Source organism: Oncorhynchus kisutch, unplaced genomic scaffold (assembly GCF_002021735.2).
Source record: "Oncorhynchus kisutch isolate 150728-3 unplaced genomic scaffold, Okis_V2 scaffold3146, whole genome shotgun sequence".
Classification (NCBI taxonomy): Eukaryota; Metazoa; Chordata; class Actinopteri; order Salmoniformes; family Salmonidae; genus Oncorhynchus; species Oncorhynchus kisutch.
Genome location: NW_022265091.1, coordinates 39,129 through 62,935, shown reverse-complemented (window position 1 = coordinate 62,935; position 23,807 = coordinate 39,129). Strand labels below are relative to the sequence as shown.

Sequence of the window (23,807 nt, the reverse complement as noted above, 5' to 3'; positions counted from 1 at the left end):
GAAACATTACTGTGCAGCCGTATTCATTGATCTGGCCAAGGCTTTCGACTCTGTCAATCACCATATCCTCATCGGCAGACTCGACAGCCTTGGTTTCTCAAATGATTGCCTCGCCTGGTTCACCAACTACTTCTCTGATAGAGTTCAGTGTGTCAAATCGGAGGGTCTGCTGTCCGGACCTCTGGCAGTCTCTATGGGGGTGCCACAGGGTTCAATTCTTGGACCGACTCTCTTCTCTGTATACATCAATGAGGTCGCTCTTGCTGCTGGTGAGTCCCTGATCCACCTCTACGCAGACGACACCATTCTGTATACTTCCGGCCCTTCTTTGGACACTGTGTTAACAACCCTCCAGGCAAGCTTCAATGCCATACAACTCTCCTTCCGTGGCCTCCAATTGCTCTTAAATACAAGTAAAACTAAATGCATGCTCTTCAACCGATCGCTACCTGCACCTACCCGCCTGTCCAACATCACTACTCTGGACGGCTCTGACTTAGAATACGTGGACAACTACAAATACTTAGGTGTCTGGTTAGACTGTAAACTCTCCTTCCAGACCCATATCAAACATCTCCAATCCAAAGTTAAATCTAGAATTGGCTTCCTATTTCGCAACAAAGCATCCTTCACTCATGCTGCCAAACATACCCTTGTAAAACTGACCATCCTACCAATCCTCGACTTTGGCGATGTCATTTACAAAATAGCCTCCAATACCCTACTCAACAAATTGGATGCAGTCTATCACAGTGCAATCCGTTTTATCACCAAAGCCCCATATACTACCCACCATTGCGACCTGTACGCTCTCGTTGGCTGGCCCTCGCTTCATACTCGTCGCCAAACCCACTGGCTCCATGTCATCTACAAGACCCTGCTAGGTAAAGTCCCCCCTTATCTCAGCTCGCTGGTCACCATAGCATCTCCCACCTGTAGCACACGCTCCAGCAGGTATATCTCTCTAGTCACCCCCAAAACCAATTCTTTCTTTGGCCGCCTCTCCTTCCAGTTCTCTGCTGCCAATGACTGGAACGAACTACAAAAATCTCTGAAACTGGAAATACTTATCTCCCTCACTAGCTTTAAGCACCAACTGTCAGAGCAGCTCACAGATTACTGCACCTGTACATAGCCCACCTATAATTTAGCCCAAACAACTACCTCTTTCCCAACTGTATTTAATTTTTATTTATTTATTTATTTTGCTCCTTTGCACCCCATTATTTTTTATTTCTACTTTGCACATTCTTCCATTGCAAAACTACCATTCCAGTATTTTACTTGCTATATTGTATTTACTTTGCCATCATGGCCTTTTTTGCCTTTACCTCCCTTCTCACCTCATTTGCTCACATTGTATATAGACTTGTTTATACTGCATTATTGACTGTATGTTTGTTTTTACTCCATGTGTAACTCTGTGTCGTTTTATCTGTCAAACTGCTTTGCTTTATCTTGGCCAGGTCGCAATTGTAAATGAGAACTTGTTCTCAACTTGCCTACCTGGTTAAATAAAGGTAAAATAAAAAATAAATAAATAGTCATTTAGTTCAGTTACCTTAGCTTTCTTGGGAACAATTAAGAACAAATTCTTATTTTCAATGACAGCCTAGGAACAGTCGATTAACTGCCTTGTTCAGGGGCAGAACAACCGGCAACCAAAAGGGTTCTACCTGGAACCAAAATAGTTCTACCTGGAACCAAAAGAGTTCTACCTGCAACCAAAAGAGTTGCACCTGCAACCAAAAGAGTTCTACCTGGAACCAAAAGAGTTCTACCTGCAACCAAAAGAGTTCTACCTGGAACCAAAAGGGTTCTACCTGGAACCAAAATAGTTCTACCTGAAACCAAAAGAGTTCTACCTGCAACCAAAAGAGTTCTACCTGCAACCAAAAGAGTTCTACCTGCAACCAAAAGAGTTCTACCTGCAACCAAAAGAGTTCTACCTGGAACCAAAATAGTTCTACCTGCAACCAAAAGAGTTGCACCTGCAACCAAAAGAGTTCTACCTGGAACCAAAAGAGTTCTACCTGGAACCAAAATAGTTCTACATGCAACCAAAAGAGTTCTACCTGGAACCAAAAGAGTTCTACCTGGAACCAAAATAGTTCTACCTGCAACCAAAAGAGTTCTACCTGCAACCAAAATAGTTCTACCTGCAACCAAAGGAGTTATGGGTTCTACCTGCAACCACAAGAGTTCTACCTGGAACCAAAAGAGTTCTACCTGCAACCAAAAGAGTTCTACCTGGAACCAAAAGGGTTCTACCTGCAACCAAAGGAGTTATGGGTTCTACCTGCCACCAAAAGAGTTCTACCTGCAACCAAAAGGGTTCTACCTGCAACCAAAGGAGTTATGGGTTCTACCTGGAACCAAAAGAGTTCTACCTGCAACCAAAATAGTTCTACCTGCAACCAAAGGAGTTATGGGTTCTACCTGCAACCAAAAGAGTTCTACCTGGAACCAAAAGAGTTCTACCTGCAACCAAAAGAGTTCTACCTGGAACCAAAAGGGTTCTACCTGCAACCAAAGGAGTTATGGGTTCTACCTGCAACCAAAAGAGTTCTACCTGCAACCAAAAGAGTTCTACCTGGAACCAAAAGGGTTCTACCTGCAACCAAAGGAGTTATGGGTTCTACCTGCCACCAAAAGAGTTCTACCTGCAACCAAAAGGGTTCTACCTGCAACCAAAGGAGTTATGGGTTCTACCTGGAACCAAAAGAGTTCTACCTGCAACCAAAAGGGTTCTACCTGGAACCAAAAGAGTTCTACCTGCAACCAAAAGAGTTGCACCTGCAACCAAAATAGTTCTACCTGCAACCAAAAGAGTTCTACCTGGAACCAAAAGAGTTCTACCTGCAACCAAAAGGGTTCTACCTAGAACCAAAAGGTTTATTTAAAGGTTTCTCCAATGGGGACAGCTAAAGATCAATTTTAGATTCTAGATAGCACCTTGTTTTCTAAGTGTGTACAGCATGAGACACCGCTATAAATGGCTCAAAATCCAACTCTGTTCAAGCCTGCCCTGTCATCAAGAATCCACAATCAGAACCATGTCAGATTGTAACAGTTGACTGCAGTAGAATTCACTCTTGTTTTGTGTCTCTGCATGTCAACCAACATCAACTGTTGAGCTACAGTCAGCTGTGGTTAAATGTGACACATTTCTATCCAATCATGTGTCTTGGTCAGGATCGATTGTACACATCCTCTTTTAATTTTTTAACCAGGCAAGTCAGTTAAGAACAAATTCTTATTTTCAATGACGGCCTAGGAACAATGGGTTAACTGCCTGTTCAGGGGCAGAACGACAGATTTATACCTTGTCAGCTCAGGGGTTTGAAATCGCAACCTTCCGGTTACTAGTCACACTAGTCACACGCTCTAACCACTAGGCTACCCTACCTCTGATACACGACCAGTTTGAATGTTAGCTTTACCACAGGCTCACTTAGCTTTTACTGACGTAACAGTTATTTTGTTTAGAATGTTTCTAATCTATCCTTTGGCTGTGATCAAAGTCGGGTTCACTTGTTTTTTATACAGTAAAAATAACATGTTCTATCTTTGTTCTGAGATGTTTATTATGTTGAACACAGGATAATGTGGTTTCTGTTAATGATTGCAATACATATAACACAGAACCCATCAGACAACAACGAGGATGTGAAGACATCAGACTGACATCAGTGTAATGCTGCAACCTGCCATGCTTCAGGCTGGGATTTAATCCCATTGCGGGTTATAGGTATTGTTCCTTCATTCGTGGAGATCCCATTCACTGTAAACGCTGGATATGTCAGCACCGTAGGAACTTGTCTTTAAAAACCGCAATACCTATCACCCACGATCGAAATGAATCACTACCGTAGAATCATCCAGTAATCACATTCCATTACAAGACCATGTTACGTAATACTAATCCATTATGCCTTGTTGAAGCTGTTACCACGGCTTGTTTCTAGCAGCTTGGTCAAGGTGTTGTTACCTTTGGCATATCATTACATTGCACCTGTATAATATGACTGTTAGACTGTTAATATGTATAATATGACTGTTAGAATCACCACAGCCAATAGGGTTAGAGAGTCACCACAGCCAATAGGGTTAGAGAATCACCACAGCCAATAGGGTTAGAGAATCATCACTGCCAATAGGGTTAGAGAATCACCACAGCCAATAGGGTTAGAGAATCACCACAGCCAATAGGGTTAGAGAATCATCACTGCCAATAGGGTTAGAGAATCACCACAGCCAATAGGGTTAGAGAATCATCACTGCCAATAGGGTTAGAGAATCACCACAGCCAATAGGATTAGAGAATCACCACAGCCAATAGGGTTAGAGAAGTATTATTATCCGTAGAACTGCAGGGACCTCGTAGTAACGCCCCCTTCCCCCCCCACAGTTTGCTGGTTAGCGTCCCACGCTGATGTTGCAGGTCTTACAACTGGGGTCCTTCTTAGCATTGATGGTGGACATGCTACTGAGCTGGTGTCCTTGGATCTCCTCCACGCTGCCTAGGGCCAGGTCCACGGGCTCGGTGTAAATCACCTCCAGAATCACATCCTGGGCGTGGTGGAACACCAGCCCCCCCCCCTCCTCCTCCTCCTGGGTGCATGTCAGGAAGCAGTTGTCTAAGATGTCCAGCGCCGGGAGGCGGCCCTTACAGAATCGGTCCCCTGGGGAGCCCTCTGGGGCCAGCACCAGGATCACGTAGTGGTAGGCTGTGTACATGCAGTAGAAGTCCCCGAAGTACAGGTTGGTCTTGGGGTTGAACAGGACCTCGGCCTGGATCTCGAAGCGGTAGCGTCCGTAGGGGGAGTCCTGGGGGGGCTTGCCTGTGTTGAACTCCGTGTTGCAGCTGAAGTAGATGCCTTCCAGCTTGCCACTGATGGGAGAGCCGTGGCTGCCACTGTTGTCCTTTACAGTCGGGAGCATCCGGTTGTCCTGTGTCTCTCTGGAACCACAAGAGGGGCTTATCACCACACCAGACCACGTTAATCAACCAGCATGCAAACACTATCAAACACAGAGACAGACAATCAGCAAGGGAACAGAACTCTGAGTCTACACCAGAACAGAACTCTGCTCTCCCAAGAAACAAAGAGATCTTCTGTTGAATCTGACAATTACTCTTAATGGTTGTACAGTAGTCTCAAATAAAACTGTGAAGGACCAGCTTTTTTCCATCTACGTACATTGCAAAAATCTGAAACTTTCTGTCCAAAAATGATGCAGAAAAATTAATCCATGCTTTTGTCACTTCTAGGTTAGACTACTGCAATGCTCTACTTTCCGGCTACCCGGATAAAGCACTAAATAAACTTCAGTTAGTGATAAATACGGCTGCTAGAATCCTGACTAGAACCAAAAAAATGGATCATATTACTCCAGTGCTAACCTCTCTACACTGGCTTCCTGTCAAGGCAAGGGCTGATTTCACGGTTTTACAGCTAACCTACAAAACATTACATGGGCTTGCTCCTACCTATCTCCCCGATCTGGTCCTGCCGTACATACCTACACGTACGCTACGGTCACAAGACGCAGGCCTCCTAATTGTCCCTAGAATTTCTAAGCAAACAGCTTGAGGCAGGGCTTTCTCCTATAGAGCTCCATTTTTATGGAACGGTCTGCCTACCCATGTGAGAGACGCAGACTCTGTCTCAACCTACTGAGGACTCATCTCTTCAGTGGGTCATATGATTGAGTGTAGTCTGGCCCAGGAGTGTGAAGGTGAACGGAAAGGCTCTGGAGCAATGAACCGCCCTTGCTGTCTCTGCCTGGCCGGTTCCCCTCTTTCCACTGGGATTCTCTGCCTTTAACCCTATTACAGGGGCTGAGTCACTGGCTTACTGGTGCTCTTTCATGCCGTCCCTAGGAAGGGTGCGTCACTTGAGTGGGTTGAGTCACTGATGTGATCTTCCTGTCTGGGTTGGCGCCCCCCCTTGGTTTGTGCCGTGGTGGCGATATTTGTGGGCTATACTCAACCTTGTCTCAGGATGGTAAGTTGGTGGTTGAAGATATCCCTCTAGTGGTGTGGGGGCTGTGCTTTGGCAAAGTGGGTGGGGTTATATCCTTCCTGTTTGGCCCTGTCCGGGGGTGTCCTCGGATGGGGCCACAGTGTCTCCTGACCCCTCCTGTCTCAGCCTCCAATATTTATGCTGCAGTAGTTTATGTGTCGGGGGGCTAGGGTCAGTTTGTTATATCTGGAGTACTTCTCCTGTCTTATCCGGTGTCCTGCGTGAATTTAAGTATGCTCTCTCTAATTCTCTCTTTCTCTCTTTCTTTCTCTCCCTCGGAGGACCTGAGCTCTAGGGCCATGCCTCAGGACTACCTGGCATGATGACTCCTTGCTGTCCCCAGTCCACCTGGCCGTGCTGCTGCTCCAGTTTCAACTGTTCTGCCTGTGATTATTATTATTTGACAATGCTGGTAATTTATGAACATTTGAACATCTTGGCCATGTTCTGTTATAATCTCCACCTGGCACAGCCAGAAGAGGACTGGCCACCCCTCATAGCCTGGTTCCTCTCTAGGTTTCTTCCTGGGTTTTGGCCTTTCTAGGTAGTTTTTCCTAGCCAACGTGCTTCAACACCTGCATTGCTTGCTGTTTGGGGTTTTAGGCTGAGATTCTGTACAGCACTTTGAGATATCAGCTGATGTACGAAGGGTTATATAAATACATTTGATTTGATTTGATTTGCCTCTACGGGTCAACGTTGAGAATCTTAGTCATTTGACAGATACTGAGAGAGGTAAGAGATTCCATAATGCAGAACCAGAAGCTGTCAGTCTCTGCTGAGGAGGAGAGGCTTTGACCTGAGTGCTCTTCACTGTGATAATGAGATGATACTATAAATAATTAACCAGATCAGATATTTAGATCTGAATAATACTATAAATAATTAACCAGATCAGATATTTTCAGTGCTACATTAGTCTGTTACTGGCTGTTGTCTGGACCACAGGAAAGCAATATTGTTATCAATACAACTATTTATCCTTTATTTAACTAGGCAAGTCAGTTAAGAACAAATTCTTATTTTCAATGACGGCCTAGGAACAGTGGGTTACCTGCCTTGTTCAAGGCAGAATGACAGATTTTTACCTTGTCAGCTCGGGGATTCAATCTTTCAACCATTCAATTACAAGTCCAACACTCTAACCAGTAGGCGACCTGCCGCCCATGAATACAATGCAGTTACCAATACTATCATCAATACTACTACCAATACAATACTACTACCAATACAATACTATCATCAATACTATCAATACAATACTACTACCAATACAATACTACTACATATACAATACTATTACCAATACAATACTACTACCAATACAATACTACTACCAATACAATACTATTACAGATACAATACTATTACCAATACAATACTACTACCAATACAATACTATTACAGATACAATACTACTACCAATACAATACCATTATGAATACAATACTGTTATCAATACAATACTATTACCAATACAATACTACTACCAATACAATACTATTACAGATACAATACTACTACCAATACAATACCATTATGAATACAATACTGTTATCAATACAATACTATTACCAATACAATACTACTACCAATACAATACTATTACAGATACAATACTACTACCAATACAATACCATTATGAATACAATACTGTTATCAATACAATACTATTACAGATACAATACTATTACCAATACAATACTATTACATATACTATTACCAATACAATACTATTACATATACTATTACCAATACAATACTGTTACCAATACAATACTATTACCAATACAATACTATTACATATACTATTACCAATACAATACTATTACCAATACAATACTATTACATATACTATTACCAATACAATACTATTACATATACTATTACCAATACAATACTATTACCAATACAATACTATTATCAATACAATACTGTTATCAATACAATACTATTACCAATACTATTACCAATACAATACTATTACATATACTATTACCAATACAATACTATTACATATACAATACTATTACATATACTATTACCAATACAATACTATTACATATACTATTACCAATACAATACTATTACATATACTATTACCAATACAATACTATTATCAATACAATACTGTTATCAATACAATACTATTACATATACTATTATCAATACAATACTATTACATATACTGTTATCAATACAATACTATTATCAATACAATACTATTACATATACTGTTATCAATACAATACTATTACATATACTACTACCAATACAATACTATTACCAATACAATACTATTACCAATACAATACTATTACCAATACAATACTATTACCAATACAATACTATTACCAATACAATACTATTACATACTATTACCAATACAATACTATTACCAATACAATACTATTACATATACTATTACCAATACAATACTATTACATATACTATTACCAATACAATACTATTACATATACTATTACCAATACAATACTGTTACCAATACAATACTATTACCAATACAATACTATTACATATACTATTACCAATACAATACTATTACATATACTATTACCAATACAATACTGTTACCAATACAATACTATTACCAATACAATACTATTACATATACTATTACCAATACAATACTATTACATATACTGTTACCAATACAATACTATTACCAATACAATACTATTACCAATACAATACTATTACCTATACTATTATCAATATAATACTATTACCAATACAATACTATTACCTATACTATTATCAATATAATACTATTACCAATACAATACTATTACTAATACTATTACTAATACTATACTATTAAGAATACAATGCAGCTACCAACACTATTATCAATACTATTATGAATACAATACTAATAAGAGTACAATACTACTACCAATACTATTATGAATACAATACTAATAAGAGTACAATACTACTACCAATACTAATAAGAGTACAATGCTACTACCAATACAATACTATTACCTATACTAATATCAATATAATACTATTATCAATACAATACTACTACCAATACAATACTATCACCAAATACTATTACCAATATCATTATCAATACAATAGTATTACCGACACAATACTATTACCAAATACTATTAACAAGACTATTATCAATACAATACTATTGCCAATACATTACTATTACCAATACAATACTATTACCAACACAATACTTTTACCAATACAATACTATTACCAACACAATACTTTTACCAATACTGTTATGAATAAAATACAATTGCCAATACTATTACCAATACTATTATGAAAAACAATACTAGTACCAATACTATTACCAATGCTGTTACTAATACAATACTATTACCAATACTATTATGAAAAACAATACTAGTACCAATACTATTACCAATGCTGTTACTAATACAATACTATTACCAATACTATTATGAAAAACAATACTAGTACCAATACTATTACCAATGCTGTTACTAATACAATACTATTGCCAATACTATTATCAATACAATACTATTACCAATACTGTTATGAATATAATACTATTTACAATACTATTACCTATACTATTATGAATACTATTATAGTACCAATACTATTACCAATGCTGTTATGAATACAATACTCTTACCAATACGATACTATTACCTATACTATTATGAATACTATTATAGTACCAATACTATTACCAATGCTGTTATGAATACAATACTATTACCAATACTCTTACCAATACAATACTATTACCAATACAATACTATTACCAATACAATACTATTACCAATACTCTTACCAATACAATACTATTACCAATACAATACTATTACCAGTATTGTTATGAATACAATAGTATTATCAATACGATACTATTACCAATACTATTATCGATACAATACTATTATGAATACAATAATATTACCAATACTATTAAGAATACAATACTAGTACCATTACTGATACCAATACTGTTATGAATACAATACTATTACCGATACTATTATGAATACAATACTATTATGAATACAATACTATTACCAATATTATTAAGAATACAATACTAGTACCAATGCTGATACCAGTACTGGTAAGAATACAATACTATTATGAATAAAATACTATTATGAATACAATACTAGTACCATTACTGATACCAATACTGTTATGAATACAATACTAGTACCATTACTGATACCAATACTGTTATGAATACAATACTAGTACCATTACTGATACCAATACTGTTATGAATACAATACTAGTACCATTACTGATACCAATACTATTATGAATACAATACTATTACCAATATTATTAAGAATACAATACTAGTACCAATATTATTAAGAATACAATACTAGTACCAATGCTGATACCAGTACTGGTAAGAATACCAATACTATTATGAATAAAATACTATTATGAATACAATACTAGTACCATTACTGATACCAATACTGTTATGAATACAATACTAGTAAGATTACTATTAAGAATACACTACTATTAGCAATACTATTATGAATACAATACTATTACCAATACTATTAGAAATACAATACTATTACCAATACTAATAGAAATGCAATACTATTGCCAAATACAATTATCAATACAATACTATTATCAAATACTATTATGAATACAATACTATTACCAATACTATTATCAACACTATTACCAATACTAGTATCAATTCAATACTACCATCTACTCTCTCGTTACCAATAGAAAGCTGTTCAGCTTTTAAAAGTTGAGAGAAAATGCTGTATGTACCTCGTTTTATTGAAGTAGTCATTCTGCTGGTTCCGATAAAACACTGAGAATCTCAACATCCTACCAGCTATCCCCTCAGCCTTCTCCAGCAACTGTATCAGATGCACAGTAGAGTAGTCTGGGGAAAAAATACAAATAATAATAGTTATTTGAATCAAATCAAAATGTATTTGTCATGTGCGCCGAATACAACCGGCTCTAACTGTAATTTCACCTCACAGTGAAATGCTGACTTACAGGCTCTAACCAATAGTGCAAAAAGGGTATTAGGTGAACAATAGCTAAGTAAAGAAATATAAACAACAGTAAAAAGACAGTGAAAAACAGTAGGGTTAGGACCTCCCGGTCGTGGCAGGCTGCGACAGAACCTGGGCGCGAACCCAGAGTCTCTGGAGGCACAGCTAGTGCTGCGATGCAGTGCTCTAGACCACTGCGCCACCCGGGAGGCTCCAACTGTAGAACCTTTTGAGGATCTCAGGACCCATGCCAAATCTTTTTCGTTTCCTGAGGGGGAATAGGCTTTGTCGTGCCCTCTTCACGACTGTCTTGGTGTGTTTGGACCATTCTAGTTTGTCGGTGATGTGGACACCAAGGAACTTGAAGATCTCAACCTGCTCCACTACAGCCCCATCGAAGAGAATGGGGGTGTACTTGGTCCTCCTTTTCTTGTAGTCCACAATCATCTCCTTAGTCTTGGTTACGTTGAGGGATAGGTTGTTATTCTGGCACCACCCGGCCAAGTCTCTGACATCCTCCCTATAGGCATTCTCGTCGTTGTCTGCAAACTTAATGATGGTGTTGGAGTCGTGCCTGGCCATGCAGTCGTGGGGGAACAGGGAGTATAGGAGGGGACTGAGCACACACCCCTGGGGAGCTCCAGTGTTGAGGATCAGCGTGGCAGATGTCTTACTCACCACTTGGGGGCGGCCAGTCAGGAAGTCCAGGATCCATTTGTGGAGGGAGGTGTTTAGTCCTAGGATCCTTAGCTTAGTGATGAGCTTTGAGGGTACTATGGTGTTGAACGCTGAGCTGTAGTCAATGAATAACATTCTCACATAAGTGTTCCTTTTGTCCATGTGGGAAAGGGCAGTGTGGAGTGCAGTAGAGATTGCATTATCTGTGGATCTGTTTGGGCAGTATACAAATTGGAGTGGGTTTAGGGTTTCTGGAATAATGGTGTTTATGTGAGTCATTACCAGCCTTTCAAAGCACTTCATGGCTACGGACGTGATTGCTACGGGTATGTAGTCAATTAGGCAGGTTGTTCTTGGGCACAGGGACTATTGTGGTCTGCTTGAAACAGACCAAACTTGCACTTTTTCCATTCCACAGGGGATTAAAACCTGAGGAAGTTGTCATTTGGTTGCCAGTTGATTGTCAGTTGGTTGTTGTGACCCTGGAGGACTGGAGCCATCTGCCTCAATGACGATGACTTTGGTGCTATTCTAGTCCTCCATTGTCACACCCTGACCATAGTTTGCTTTGTATGTTTCTATGTTTTGGTTGGTCAGGGTGTGATCTGAGTGGGCATTCTATGTTGGATGTCTTGTTTGTCTATTTCTATGTCTGGCCTGATATGGTTCTCAATCAGAGGCAGGTGTTAGTCATTGTCTCTGATTGGGAACCATATTTAGGTAGCCTGGGTTTCACTGTGTGTTTGTGGGTGATTGTTCCTGTCTCTGTGTTTTGCACCAGATAGGACTGTTTTAGGTTTTCGCACGTTTGTTGTTTTGTTAGTTTATTCGTGTACAGTTTCTTTATTACAGTACAATGAATAACAACCACGCTGCATTTTGGTCCGCCTCTACTTCACCTAAAGAAAACCATTACATCCATCAAGAAATCACTGTCACATCTCTGCTGCTATTTAACTCTAAACCATCAGCTGTCTCTCTGCTCATTGACATGGTTATTCCCTTAATTAATCTCTCTCTCCCACCAGCTCTCTGTAATTCTCCCACCAGCTCTCTGTAATTATCCCACCAGCTCTCTCTAATTCTCCCACCAGCTCTCTGTAATTCTCCCACCAGCTCTCTGTAATTCTCCCACCAGCTCTCTCTAATTCTCCCACCAGCTCTCTCTAATTCTCCCACCAGCTCTCTCTAATTCTCCCACCAGCTCTCTGTAATTCTCCCACCAGCTCTCTGTAATTCTCCCACCAGCTCTCTACATCTTCATACACTCCCTCTCCTGTTTCTCTCTATTTCATCACTCTTTCTTTTCTGTTTCTCACCCCCTCGCTCCTCCCCTTGTTCTCACCTGCAGTGTAGAATTCGATGACCTCACTCCATTCAGAGACAGCATAGTTCCCGTCACTCTGTTTGGAGGCAGTCTGGACAGCTACAGTGTAATCTGTCCTGGGGCTCAGGAACCAGTGGCCTCTCACTGTCATGGGCAGTGGCACCACCTTCGCCACCAGCTTAGTGGGGACATCCTGAAACACAGGGACAGGCAGCCAGCTTAGTGGAGACATCCTGAAACACAGGGACAGGCAGCCACCAGCTTAGTGGGGACATCCTGAAACACAGGGACAGACAAGCATTATAGTGGAGACATCCGAAAACACAGGGACAGACAGCCAGTTTAGTGGGGACAGCCTGAAACACAGGGACAGGCAGCCAGCAGCTTAGTGGGGACATCCTGAAACACAGGGACAGACAACCATTATAGTGGAGACATCTGAAAACACAGGGACTGACAGCCAGTTTAGTGGGGACATCCTGAAACACAGGGACAGGCAGCCAGCAGCTTAGTGGGGACATCCTGAAACACAGGGACAGACAACCATTATAGTGGAGACATCCGAAAACACAGGGACAGACAGCCAGCTTAGTGGAGACATCCTGAAACACAGGGACAGGCAGCCAGCAGACTTAGTGGTGAAACACAAGAACTAACAACAAGCTTAGTGAGGACATCCTGAAACGAATGGACAGACATCTAGCTTAGAGGAGACATCCAGAAAAATGGAGACCAACAACCAGCTTCGTGGGAACATCCTTAAACACAGGGACAGAAAACCAATGTAATTGGGACGTCCTGAAACACAGAGACAGACAAGAAGCTTAGTGGGGACATCCTGAAACACAGAGACAAACAACCAGCTTAGTGGGGACATCCGTTTCAGGATGTCCCCACAGTGTCTCCTGACCCCTCCTGTCTCAGCCTCCAGTAATTATGCTGCAGTAGTTTGTGTCGGGGGGCTAGGGTCAGTTTGTTATATCTGGAGTACTTCTCCTGTCCTATTCGGTGTCCTGTGTGAATCTAAGTGTGCGTTCTCTAATTCTCTCCTTCTCTCTTTCTTTCTCTCTCTCGGAGGACCTGAGCCCTAGGACCATGCCCCAGGACTACCTGACATGATGACTCCTTGCTGTCCCCAGTCCATCTGACCGTGCTGCTGCTCCAGTTTCAACTGTTCTGCCTTATTATTATACGACCATGATGGTCATTTATGAACATTTGAACATCTTGGCCATGTTCTGTTATAATCTCCACCCGGCACAGCCAGAAGAGGACTGGCCACCCCACATAGCCTGGTTCCTCTCTAGGTTTCTTCCTAGGTTTTGGCCTTTCAAGGGAGTTTTTCCTAGCCACCGTGCTTCTACACCTGCATTGCTTGCTGTTTGGGGTTTTAGGCTGGGTTTCTGTACAGCACTTTGAGATATCAGCTGATGTACGAAGGGCTATATAAATACATTTGATTTGATTTTTGATTTGATTTTATCCTGAAACACAGAGACAAACAACCAGCTTAGCGGGGACATCCTGAAACACAGGGACAGACAACCAGCTTAGTGGAGACATCCTGAAACACAGAGACAGACAACCAGCTTAGTGGAGACATCCTGAAACACAGGGACAGACAACCAGCTTAGTGGAGACATCCTGAAACACAGAGACAGACAACCAGCTTAGTGGAGACATCCTGAAACACAGAGACAGACAACCAGCTTAGTGGGGACATCCTGAAACACAGGGACAGACAACCAGCTTAGTGGGGACATCCTGAAAAATAGATAGAGACACTCAGTTTAGTGGAGACATCTGGAAATACAGAGACAGACAACCAGCTTAGTGGGGACATCCTGAAACACAGGGACAGACAACCAGCTTAGTGGGGACATCCTGAAAAATAGATAGAGACACTCAGTTTAGTGGAGACATCTGGAAATACAGAGACAGACAACCAGCTTAGTGGGGACATCCTGAAACACAGAGACAGACAACCAGCTTAGTGGGGACATCCTGAAACAGAAGCATACAACCAGCTTAGTGGGGACATCCTGAAACACAGGGAAAGACAACCAGCCAGCTAATTAGGAACATCCTGAAAAATAGATAGAGACACTCAGTTTAGTGGAGACATCTGGAAACACAGAGACAGACAACCAGCTTAGTGGAGACATCCTGAAACACAGGGAAAGACAGCCAGCCAGCTAATTAGGAACATCCTGAAAAATAGATAGAGACACTCAGTTTAGTGGAGACATCTGGAAACACAGAGACAGACAACCAGTTTAGTGGAGACATCCTGAAACACAGAGACAGACAACCAGCTTAGTGGGGACATCCTGAAACACAGAGACAGACAACCAGCTTAGTGGAGACATCCTGAAACGCCAGAACCAGTCATCCACCGCAGGAGCCTCGTTCTGACTCTGATGCCAAGGAGCCAGAACCGGCTGATACCCCAATACACACTGGAAAGGAGAGAAGTTAGTGGAGGAGTGGCGGAGTGAGTTCTGGGCCATCTCTGCCCAGGGCACAAACGCTGCCCAGTTCCCAGGCCGGTCCTGGCAATAAGACCTCAGAAACCTACCCACATCCTGGTTAACTCTCTCCACCTGCCCGTTTCTCTTGGGGTGAAAACCTGAGGTAAGGCTGACCGAGACCCCCAGACGTTCCATGAACGCCCTCCAGACTCTCAAAGTGAACTGGGGACCCCGATCAGACACTATATCCTCAGGCACCCCATAGTGCCGGAAGACGTGTGTAAACAGGGCCTCCGCAGTCTGTAGGGCCGTCAAAGGGAGGAGATGACAGGACTTTGAAAAATGATCCACAACGACCAGGATCGTGGTGTTACCCTGTGAAGGTGGAAGATCGGTTATGAAATCCACCAACAGGTGCGACCACGGCCGTTGTGGAATGGGTAAGGGTTGTAAACTTACCTCTGGGCAGGTGCCTAGGAGCCTTACGCTGGGCGCACACCGAGCAGGAGGAAACATAAACCCTCACATATTTAGCCAAAGTGGGCCACCTGTACTTCCCACTAAGACAGCGCACCGTCCGACCAATCCCAGGATGACCAGAGGAGGGTGACGTGTGGCCCCAATAGATCAGCCGGTCGCAGACAGCAGACGGAACGTACAGACGCTCAGCTGGACACTGAGGGGGAGCAGGCTCTGCACGTGATGCCCGCTCAATGTCCGCGTCCAGCTCCCACACTACCGGCGCCACCAAGCAAGAGGCGGGGGAGTATGGGAGTGGGATCCATGGACCGCTACTCTGTCCCATACAGCCGGGACAGTGCGTCAGCCTTAACGTTCTGGGAGCCTGGTCTGTACGAAAGGGTGAAAACAAAACGGGTGAAAAACATGACCCACCTTAAATCTCCGGTAGTAATTGGTAAACCCTAAGAACCACTACACCTCCTTTACCGTGGTGGGAGTCGGCCAATTACGCACGGCTGAAATGCGGTCAATCTCCATCTCCACCCCTGAGGTGGAAATGCGGTACCCTAGGACAGAGACGGCTTGCTGAAAGAACAGGCATTTCTCAGCCTTGACATACAGGCCAACAGTCGTCCAAGTACACTGCGCTGGAGGACCTCCCTGTCTCTCCCAACGGTCCAGGGTCTGGATAACTTGATCCATGATGGTGCCGAGATGGTGGATTACTTTTGCTTGCTCCTGGATGCGCTCCTCGACCCCTATACCAGGGGCACCTGTTCCTGCTGATTCCATAGTAGGTCGGGAATTGTGTAAGGGGTGCGTAACTGGTGGCAAGGAAGTCAAACGCAGGAGAGCAGAACTTGTTGAATAGCTGGAGCAGTTGAATATATAAAACTAACAGCAAACACATGGGTACTAAACCCGTAGCGCACCAGTCACACATAGCACAAGAACTTACAATAAACTATTCCTGACAAGGACATGGGGGAAACAGAGGGAACATAAACAGCAAACACATGGGTACTAAACCCGTAGCGCACCAGTCACACATAGCACAAGAACTTACAATAAACTATTCCTGACAAGGACATGGGGGAAACAGAGGGAACATAAACAGCAAACACATGGGTACTAAACCCGTAGCGCACCAGTCACACATAGCACAAGAACTTACAATAAACTATTCCTGACAAGGACATGGGGGAAACAGAGGGAACATAAACAGCAAACACATGGGTACTAAACCCGTAGCGCACCAGTCACACATAGCACAAGAACTTACAATAAACTATTCCTGACAAGGACATGGGGGAAACAGAGGGAACATAAACAGCAAACACATGGGTACTAAATCCGTAGCGCACCAGTCACACATAGCACAAGAACTTACAATAAACTATTCCTGACAAGGACATGGGGGAAACAGAGGGAACATAAACAGCAAACACATGGGTACTAAACCCGTAGCGCACCAGTCACACATAGCACAAGAACTTACAATAAACTATTCCTGACAAGGACATGGGGGAAACAGAGGGAACATAAACAGCAAACACATGGGTACTAAACCCGTAGCGCACCAGTCACACATAGCACAAGAACTTACAATAAACTATTCCTGACAAGGACATGGGGGAAACAGAGGGAACATAAACAGCAAACACATGGGTACTAAACCCGTAGCGCACCAGTCACACATAGCACAAGAACTTACAATAAACTATTCCTGACAAGGACATGGGGGAAACAGAGGGAACATAAACAGCAAACACATGGGTACTAAACCCGTAGCGCACCAGTCACACATAGCACAAGAACTTACAATAAACTATTCCTGACAAGGACATGGGGGAAACAGAGGGAACATAAACAGCAAACACATGGGTACTAAACCCGTAGCGCACCAGTCACACATAGCACATGAACTTACAATAAACTATTCCTGACAAGGACATGGGGGAAACAGAGGGAACATAAACAGCAAACACATGGGTACTAAACCCGTAGCGCACCAGTCACACATAGCACAAGAACTTACAATAAACTATTCCTGACAAGGACATGGGGGAAACAGAGGGAACATAAACAGCAAACACATGGGTACTAAACCCGTAGCGCACCAGTCACACATAGCACAAGAACTTACAATAAACTATTCCTGACAAGGACATGGGGGAAACAGAGGGAACATAAACAGCAAACACATGGGTACTAAACCCGTAGCGCACCAGTCACACATAGCACAAGAACTTACAATAAACTATTCCTGACAAGGACATGGGGGAAACAGAGGGAACATAAACAGCAAACACATGGGTACTAAACCCGTAGCGCACCAGTCACACATAGCACAAGAACTTACAATAAACTATTCCTGACAAGGACATGGGGGAAACAGAGGGAACATAAACAGCAAACACATGGGTACTAAACCCGTAGCGCACCAGTCACACATAGCACAAGAACTTACAATAAACTATTCCTGACAAGGACATGGGGGAAACAGAGGGAACATAAACAGCAAACACATGGGTACTAAACCCGTAGCGCACCAGTCACACATAGCACAAGAACTTACAATAAACTATTCCTGACAAGGACATGGGGGAAACAGAGGGAACATAAACAGCAAACACATGGGTACTAAACCCGTAGCGCACCAGTCACACATAGCACAAGAACTTACAATAAACTATTCCTGACAAGGACATGGGGGAAACAGAGGGAACATAAACAGCAAACACATGGGTACTAAACCCGTAGCGCACCAGTCACACATAGCACAAGAACTTACAATAAACTATTCCTGACAAGGACATGGGGGAAACAGAGGGAACATAAACAGCAAACACATGGGTACTAAACCCGTAGCGCACCAGTCACACATAGCACAAGAACTTACAATAAACTATTCCTGACAAGGACATGGGGGAAACAGAGGGAACATAAACAGCAAACACATGGGTACTAAACCCGTAGCGCACCAGTCACACATAGCACAAGAACTTACAATAAACTATTCCTGACAAGGACATGGGGGAAACAGAGGGAACATAAACAGCAAACACATGGGTACTAAACCCGTAGCGCACCAGTCACACATAGCACAAGAACTTACAATAAACTATTCCTGACAAGGACATGGGGGAAACAGAGGGAACATAAACAGCAAACACATGGGTACTAAACCCGTAGCGCACCAGTCACACATAGCACAAGAACTTACAATAAACTATTCCTGACAAGGACATGGGGGAAACAGAGGGAACATAAACAGCAAACACATGGGTACTAAACCCGTAGCGCACCAGTCACACATAGCACAAGAACTTACAATAAACTATTCCTGACAAGGACATGGGGGAAACAGAGGGAACATAAACAGCAAACACATGGGTACTAAACCCGTAGCGCACCAGTCACACATAGCACAAGAACTTACAATAAACTATTCCTGACAAGGACATGGGGGAAACAGAGGGAACATAAACAGCAAACACATGGGTACTAAACCCGTAGCGCACCAGTCACACATAGCACAAGAACTTACAATAAACTATTCCTGACAAGGACATGGGGGAAACAGAGGGAACATAAACAGCAAACACATGGGTACTAAACCCGTAGCGCACCAGTCACACATAGCACAAGAACTTACAATAAACTATTCCTGACAAGGACATGGGGGAAACAGAGGGAACATAAACAGCAAACACATGGGTACTAAACCCGTAGCGCACCAGTCACACATAGCACAAGAACTTACAATAAACTATTCCTGACAAGGACATGGGGGAAACAGAGGGAACATAAACAGCAAACACATGGGTACTAAACCCGTAGCGCACCAGTCACACATAGCACAAGAACTTACAATAAACTATTCCTGACAAGGACATGGGGGAAACAGAGGGAACATAAACAGCAAACACATGGGTACTAAACCCGTAGCGCACCAGTCACACATAGCACAAGAACTTACAATAAACTATTCCTGACAAGGACATGGGGGAAACAGAGGGAACATAAACAGCAAACACATGGGTACTAAACCCGTAGCGCACCAGTCACACATAGCACAAGAACTTACAATAAACTATTCCTGACAAGGACATGGGGGAAACAGAGGGAACATAAACAGCAAACACATGGGTACTAAACCCGTAGCGCACCAGTCACACATAGCACAAGAACTTACAATAAACTATTCCTGACAAGGACATGGGGGAAACAGAGGGAACATAAACAGCAAACACATGGGTACTAAACCCGTAGCGCACCAGTCACACATAGCACAAGAACTTACAATAAACTATTCCTGACAAGGACATGGGGGAAACAGAGGGAACATAAACAGCAAACACATGGGTACTAAACCCGTAGCGCACCAGTCACACATAGCACAAGAACTTACAATAAACTATTCCTGACAAGGACATGGGGGAAACAGAGGGAACATAAACAGCAAACACATGGGTACTAAACCCGTAGCGCACCAGTCACACATAGCACAAGAACTTACAATAAACTATTCCTGACAAGGACATGGGGGAAACAGAGGGAACATAAACAGCAAACACATGGGTACTAAACCCGTAGCGCACCAGTCACACATAGCACAAGAACTTACAATAAACTATTCCTGACAAGGACATGGGGGAAACAGAGGGAACATAAACAGCAAACACATGGGTACTAAACCCGTAGCGCACCAGTCACACATAGCACAAGAACTTACAATAAACTATTCCTGACAAGGACATGGGGGAAACAGAGGGAACATAAACAGCAAACACATGGGTACTAAACCCGTAGCGCACCAGTCACACATAGCACAAGAACTTACAATAAACTATTCCTGACAAGGACATGGGGGAAACAGAGGGAACATAAACAGCAAACACATGGGTACTAAACCCGTAGCGCACCAGTCACACATAGCACAAGAACTTACAATAAACTATTCCTGACAAGGACATGGGGGAAACAGAGGGAACATAAACAGCAAACACATGGGTACTAAACCCGTAGCGCACCAGTCACACATAGCACAAGAACTTACAATAAACTATTCCTGACAAGGACATGGGGGAAACAGAGGGAACATAAACAGCAAACACATGGGTACTAAACCCGTAGCGCACCAGTCACACATAGCACAAGAACTTACAATAAACTATTCCTGACAAGGACATGGGGGAAACAGAGGGAACATAAACAACAAACACATGGGTACTAAACCCGTAGCGCACCAGTCACACATAGCACAAGAACTTACAATAAACTATTCCTGACAAGGACATGGGGGAAACAGAGGGAACATAAACAACAAACACATGGGTACTAAACCCGTAGCGCACCAGTCACACATAGCACAAGAACTTACAATAAACTATTCCTGACAAGGACATGGGGGAAACAGAGGGAACATAAACAACATGTAATTAGGGAATTGAAACCAGGTGTGTGTGAAAACAAGACAAAACAAATGGAACATGAAAAATGGATTGGCGATGGCTAGAAGACCGGTGACGTCGACAGACGAACACCGCAAAAAACAAGGAGAGGAACCGACTTCGGCAGAAGTCGTGACAAGTCTTAGCTATTACCCACTATGCACTATCCACTAGCCACTACAGTCTTAGCTGTTACCCACTACGCACTATCCACTAGCCACTACAGTGTTAGCTATTACCCAGTACGCACTATCCACTAGCCTCTACAATCTTAGCTATTTCCCACTATCCACTAGCATCTACAGTCTTAGCGATTTCCCACTACACACTATCCACTAGCCTCTACCCTGTAGTCAGGCTCAGAAATGCTACTGGAGGCTTAAGGGATTAACAGATGATCTACCCCATCAAATCAGTGATGGCAGAACCCAAAGGTCAGAGTTCTATTAAGGATATATCAAATCAGTGAGAGCAGAACCCAAAGGTCAGAGTTCTATTAGGGATATATCAAATCATTGAGAGCAGAACCCAAAGGTCAGTGTTCTATTAGGGATATATCAAATCATTGAGAGCAGAACCCAAAGGTCAGAGTTCTATTAGGGATATATCAAATCATTGAGAGCAGAACCCAAAGGTCAGAGTTCTATTAGGGATATATCAAATCATTGAGAGCAGAACCCAAAGGTCAGAGTTCTATTAGGGATATATCAAATCATTGAGAGCAGAACCCAAAGGTCAGAGTTCTATTAGGGATATATCAAATCAGTGAGAGCAGAACCCAAAGTTCAGAGTTCTATTAGGGATATATCAAATCAGTGATGGCAGAACCCAAAGGTCAGTGTTCTATTAGGGATAGTGTTACATACACATACAGTTGAAGACAGAAGTTTACATACACTTAGGTTGGAGTCATTAAAACTCGTTTTTCAACCACTGCACACGTTTCTTGTTAACAAACTATATTTTTGGCAAGTCGGTTAGGACATCTACTTTGTGCATGACACAAGCAATTTTTCCAACAATTGTTTACAGACAGATTATTTAACTTGTAATTCATTGTATCACAATTCCAGTGAGTCAGAAGTTTACATACACTAAGTTGAATGTGCCTTTAAACAGCTTGGGAAATTCCAGAAAATTATGTCATGGCTTTAGAAGCTTTTGATAGGCTAATTGACATAATTTGAGTCAATTGGAGGTGTATTTGTGGATGTATTTCAAGGCCTACCTTCAAACTCAGTGCCTCTGCTTGACATCATGGGAAAATGTAAAGAAATCAGTCAAGACCACAGAAAAATAATTGTAGACCTCCACAAGTCTGGTTCATCCTTGGGAGCAATTTCCAAACGTCTGAAGGTACCATGTTCAACTGTACAAACGATAGTACGGAAGTATAAACAACATGGGACCACGCAGCCGTCATACCGCTCAGGGAGGAGACGCGTTCTGTCTCCTAGAGATGAGCGTACTTTGGTGCGAAAAGTGCAAATCAATCCCAGAACAACAGCAAAGGACCTTGTGAAGATGCTGGAAGAAACAGGTACAAAAGTATCTATATCTACAGTAAAATGAGTCCTATATCGACATAACCTGAAAGGCCACTCAGCAAGGAAGAAGCCACTGCTCCAAAACCACCATAAAAAAGCCAGACTACGGTTTGCAACTGCACATGGGGACAAAGGTTGCACTTTTTGGAGAAATGTCCTCTCGTCTGATGAAACAAAAATTTGGCCATAATGACCATTGTAATGTTTGGAGGAAAAAGGGGGAGGCTTGCAAGCCGAAGAACACCATCCCAGCTGTGAAGCACGGGGGTGGCAGCATCATGTTGTGGGGGTACTTTGCTGCAGGAGGGACTGGTGCACTTCACAAAAATAGATGGCATCATGAGGTAGGAAAATTATGTGGATATATTGAAGCAACATCTCAAGACATCAGTCAGGAAGTTAAAGCTTGGTCACAAATGGGTCTTCCAAATGGACAATGACCCCAAGCATACTTCCAAAATGGCCTAAGGACAACAAAGTCAAGGTATTGGCATGGCCATCACAAAGCACTGACCTCAATCCCATAGACAATTTGTGGGCAGAACTGAAAAAGCGTTTGTGAACATGGAGGCCTACAAACCTGACTCGGTTACACCAGCTCTGTCAGGAGGAATGGGCCAAAATTCACACAACTTATTGTGGGAAGCTTGTGGAAGGCTACCTGAACCGTTTGACCCAAGTTAAACAATTTAAAGGAAATGCTACCAAATACTAATTGGGTGTATGTAAACCTATGACCCACTGGGAATGTGATGAAAGAAATAAAAGCTGAAATAAATCATTCTCTCTACTATCTGACATGTCACA

At 42.4% G+C, this 23,807-nt stretch overlaps 1 protein-coding gene across 2 annotated transcripts in view; it reads right to left on the bottom strand.

Moving 5' to 3' along the window:
* Positions 1–3,569: 3,569 nt before the first annotated feature.
* Positions 3,570–23,807, bottom strand: part of LOC116371375 (phytanoyl-CoA hydroxylase-interacting protein-like) — a 33,550-nt gene continuing 13,312 nt past the window's right edge. The window contains exons 3-5 of one of the 2 annotated variants that reach the window (XM_031820213.1): positions 13,083–13,257; positions 10,824–10,941; positions 3,570–4,981 (exon numbers count right to left, since the gene is read on the bottom strand). In XM_031820213.1, coding sequence (XP_031676073.1) covers positions 4,420–4,981; positions 10,824–10,941; positions 13,083–13,257 — 855 coding nt within the window. In that variant the 3' untranslated portion in view covers positions 3,570–4,419. The remainder of the gene's footprint in view (positions 4,982–10,823; positions 10,942–13,082; positions 13,258–23,807) is intronic. The other variant, XM_031820214.1, reaches the window with a different exon arrangement.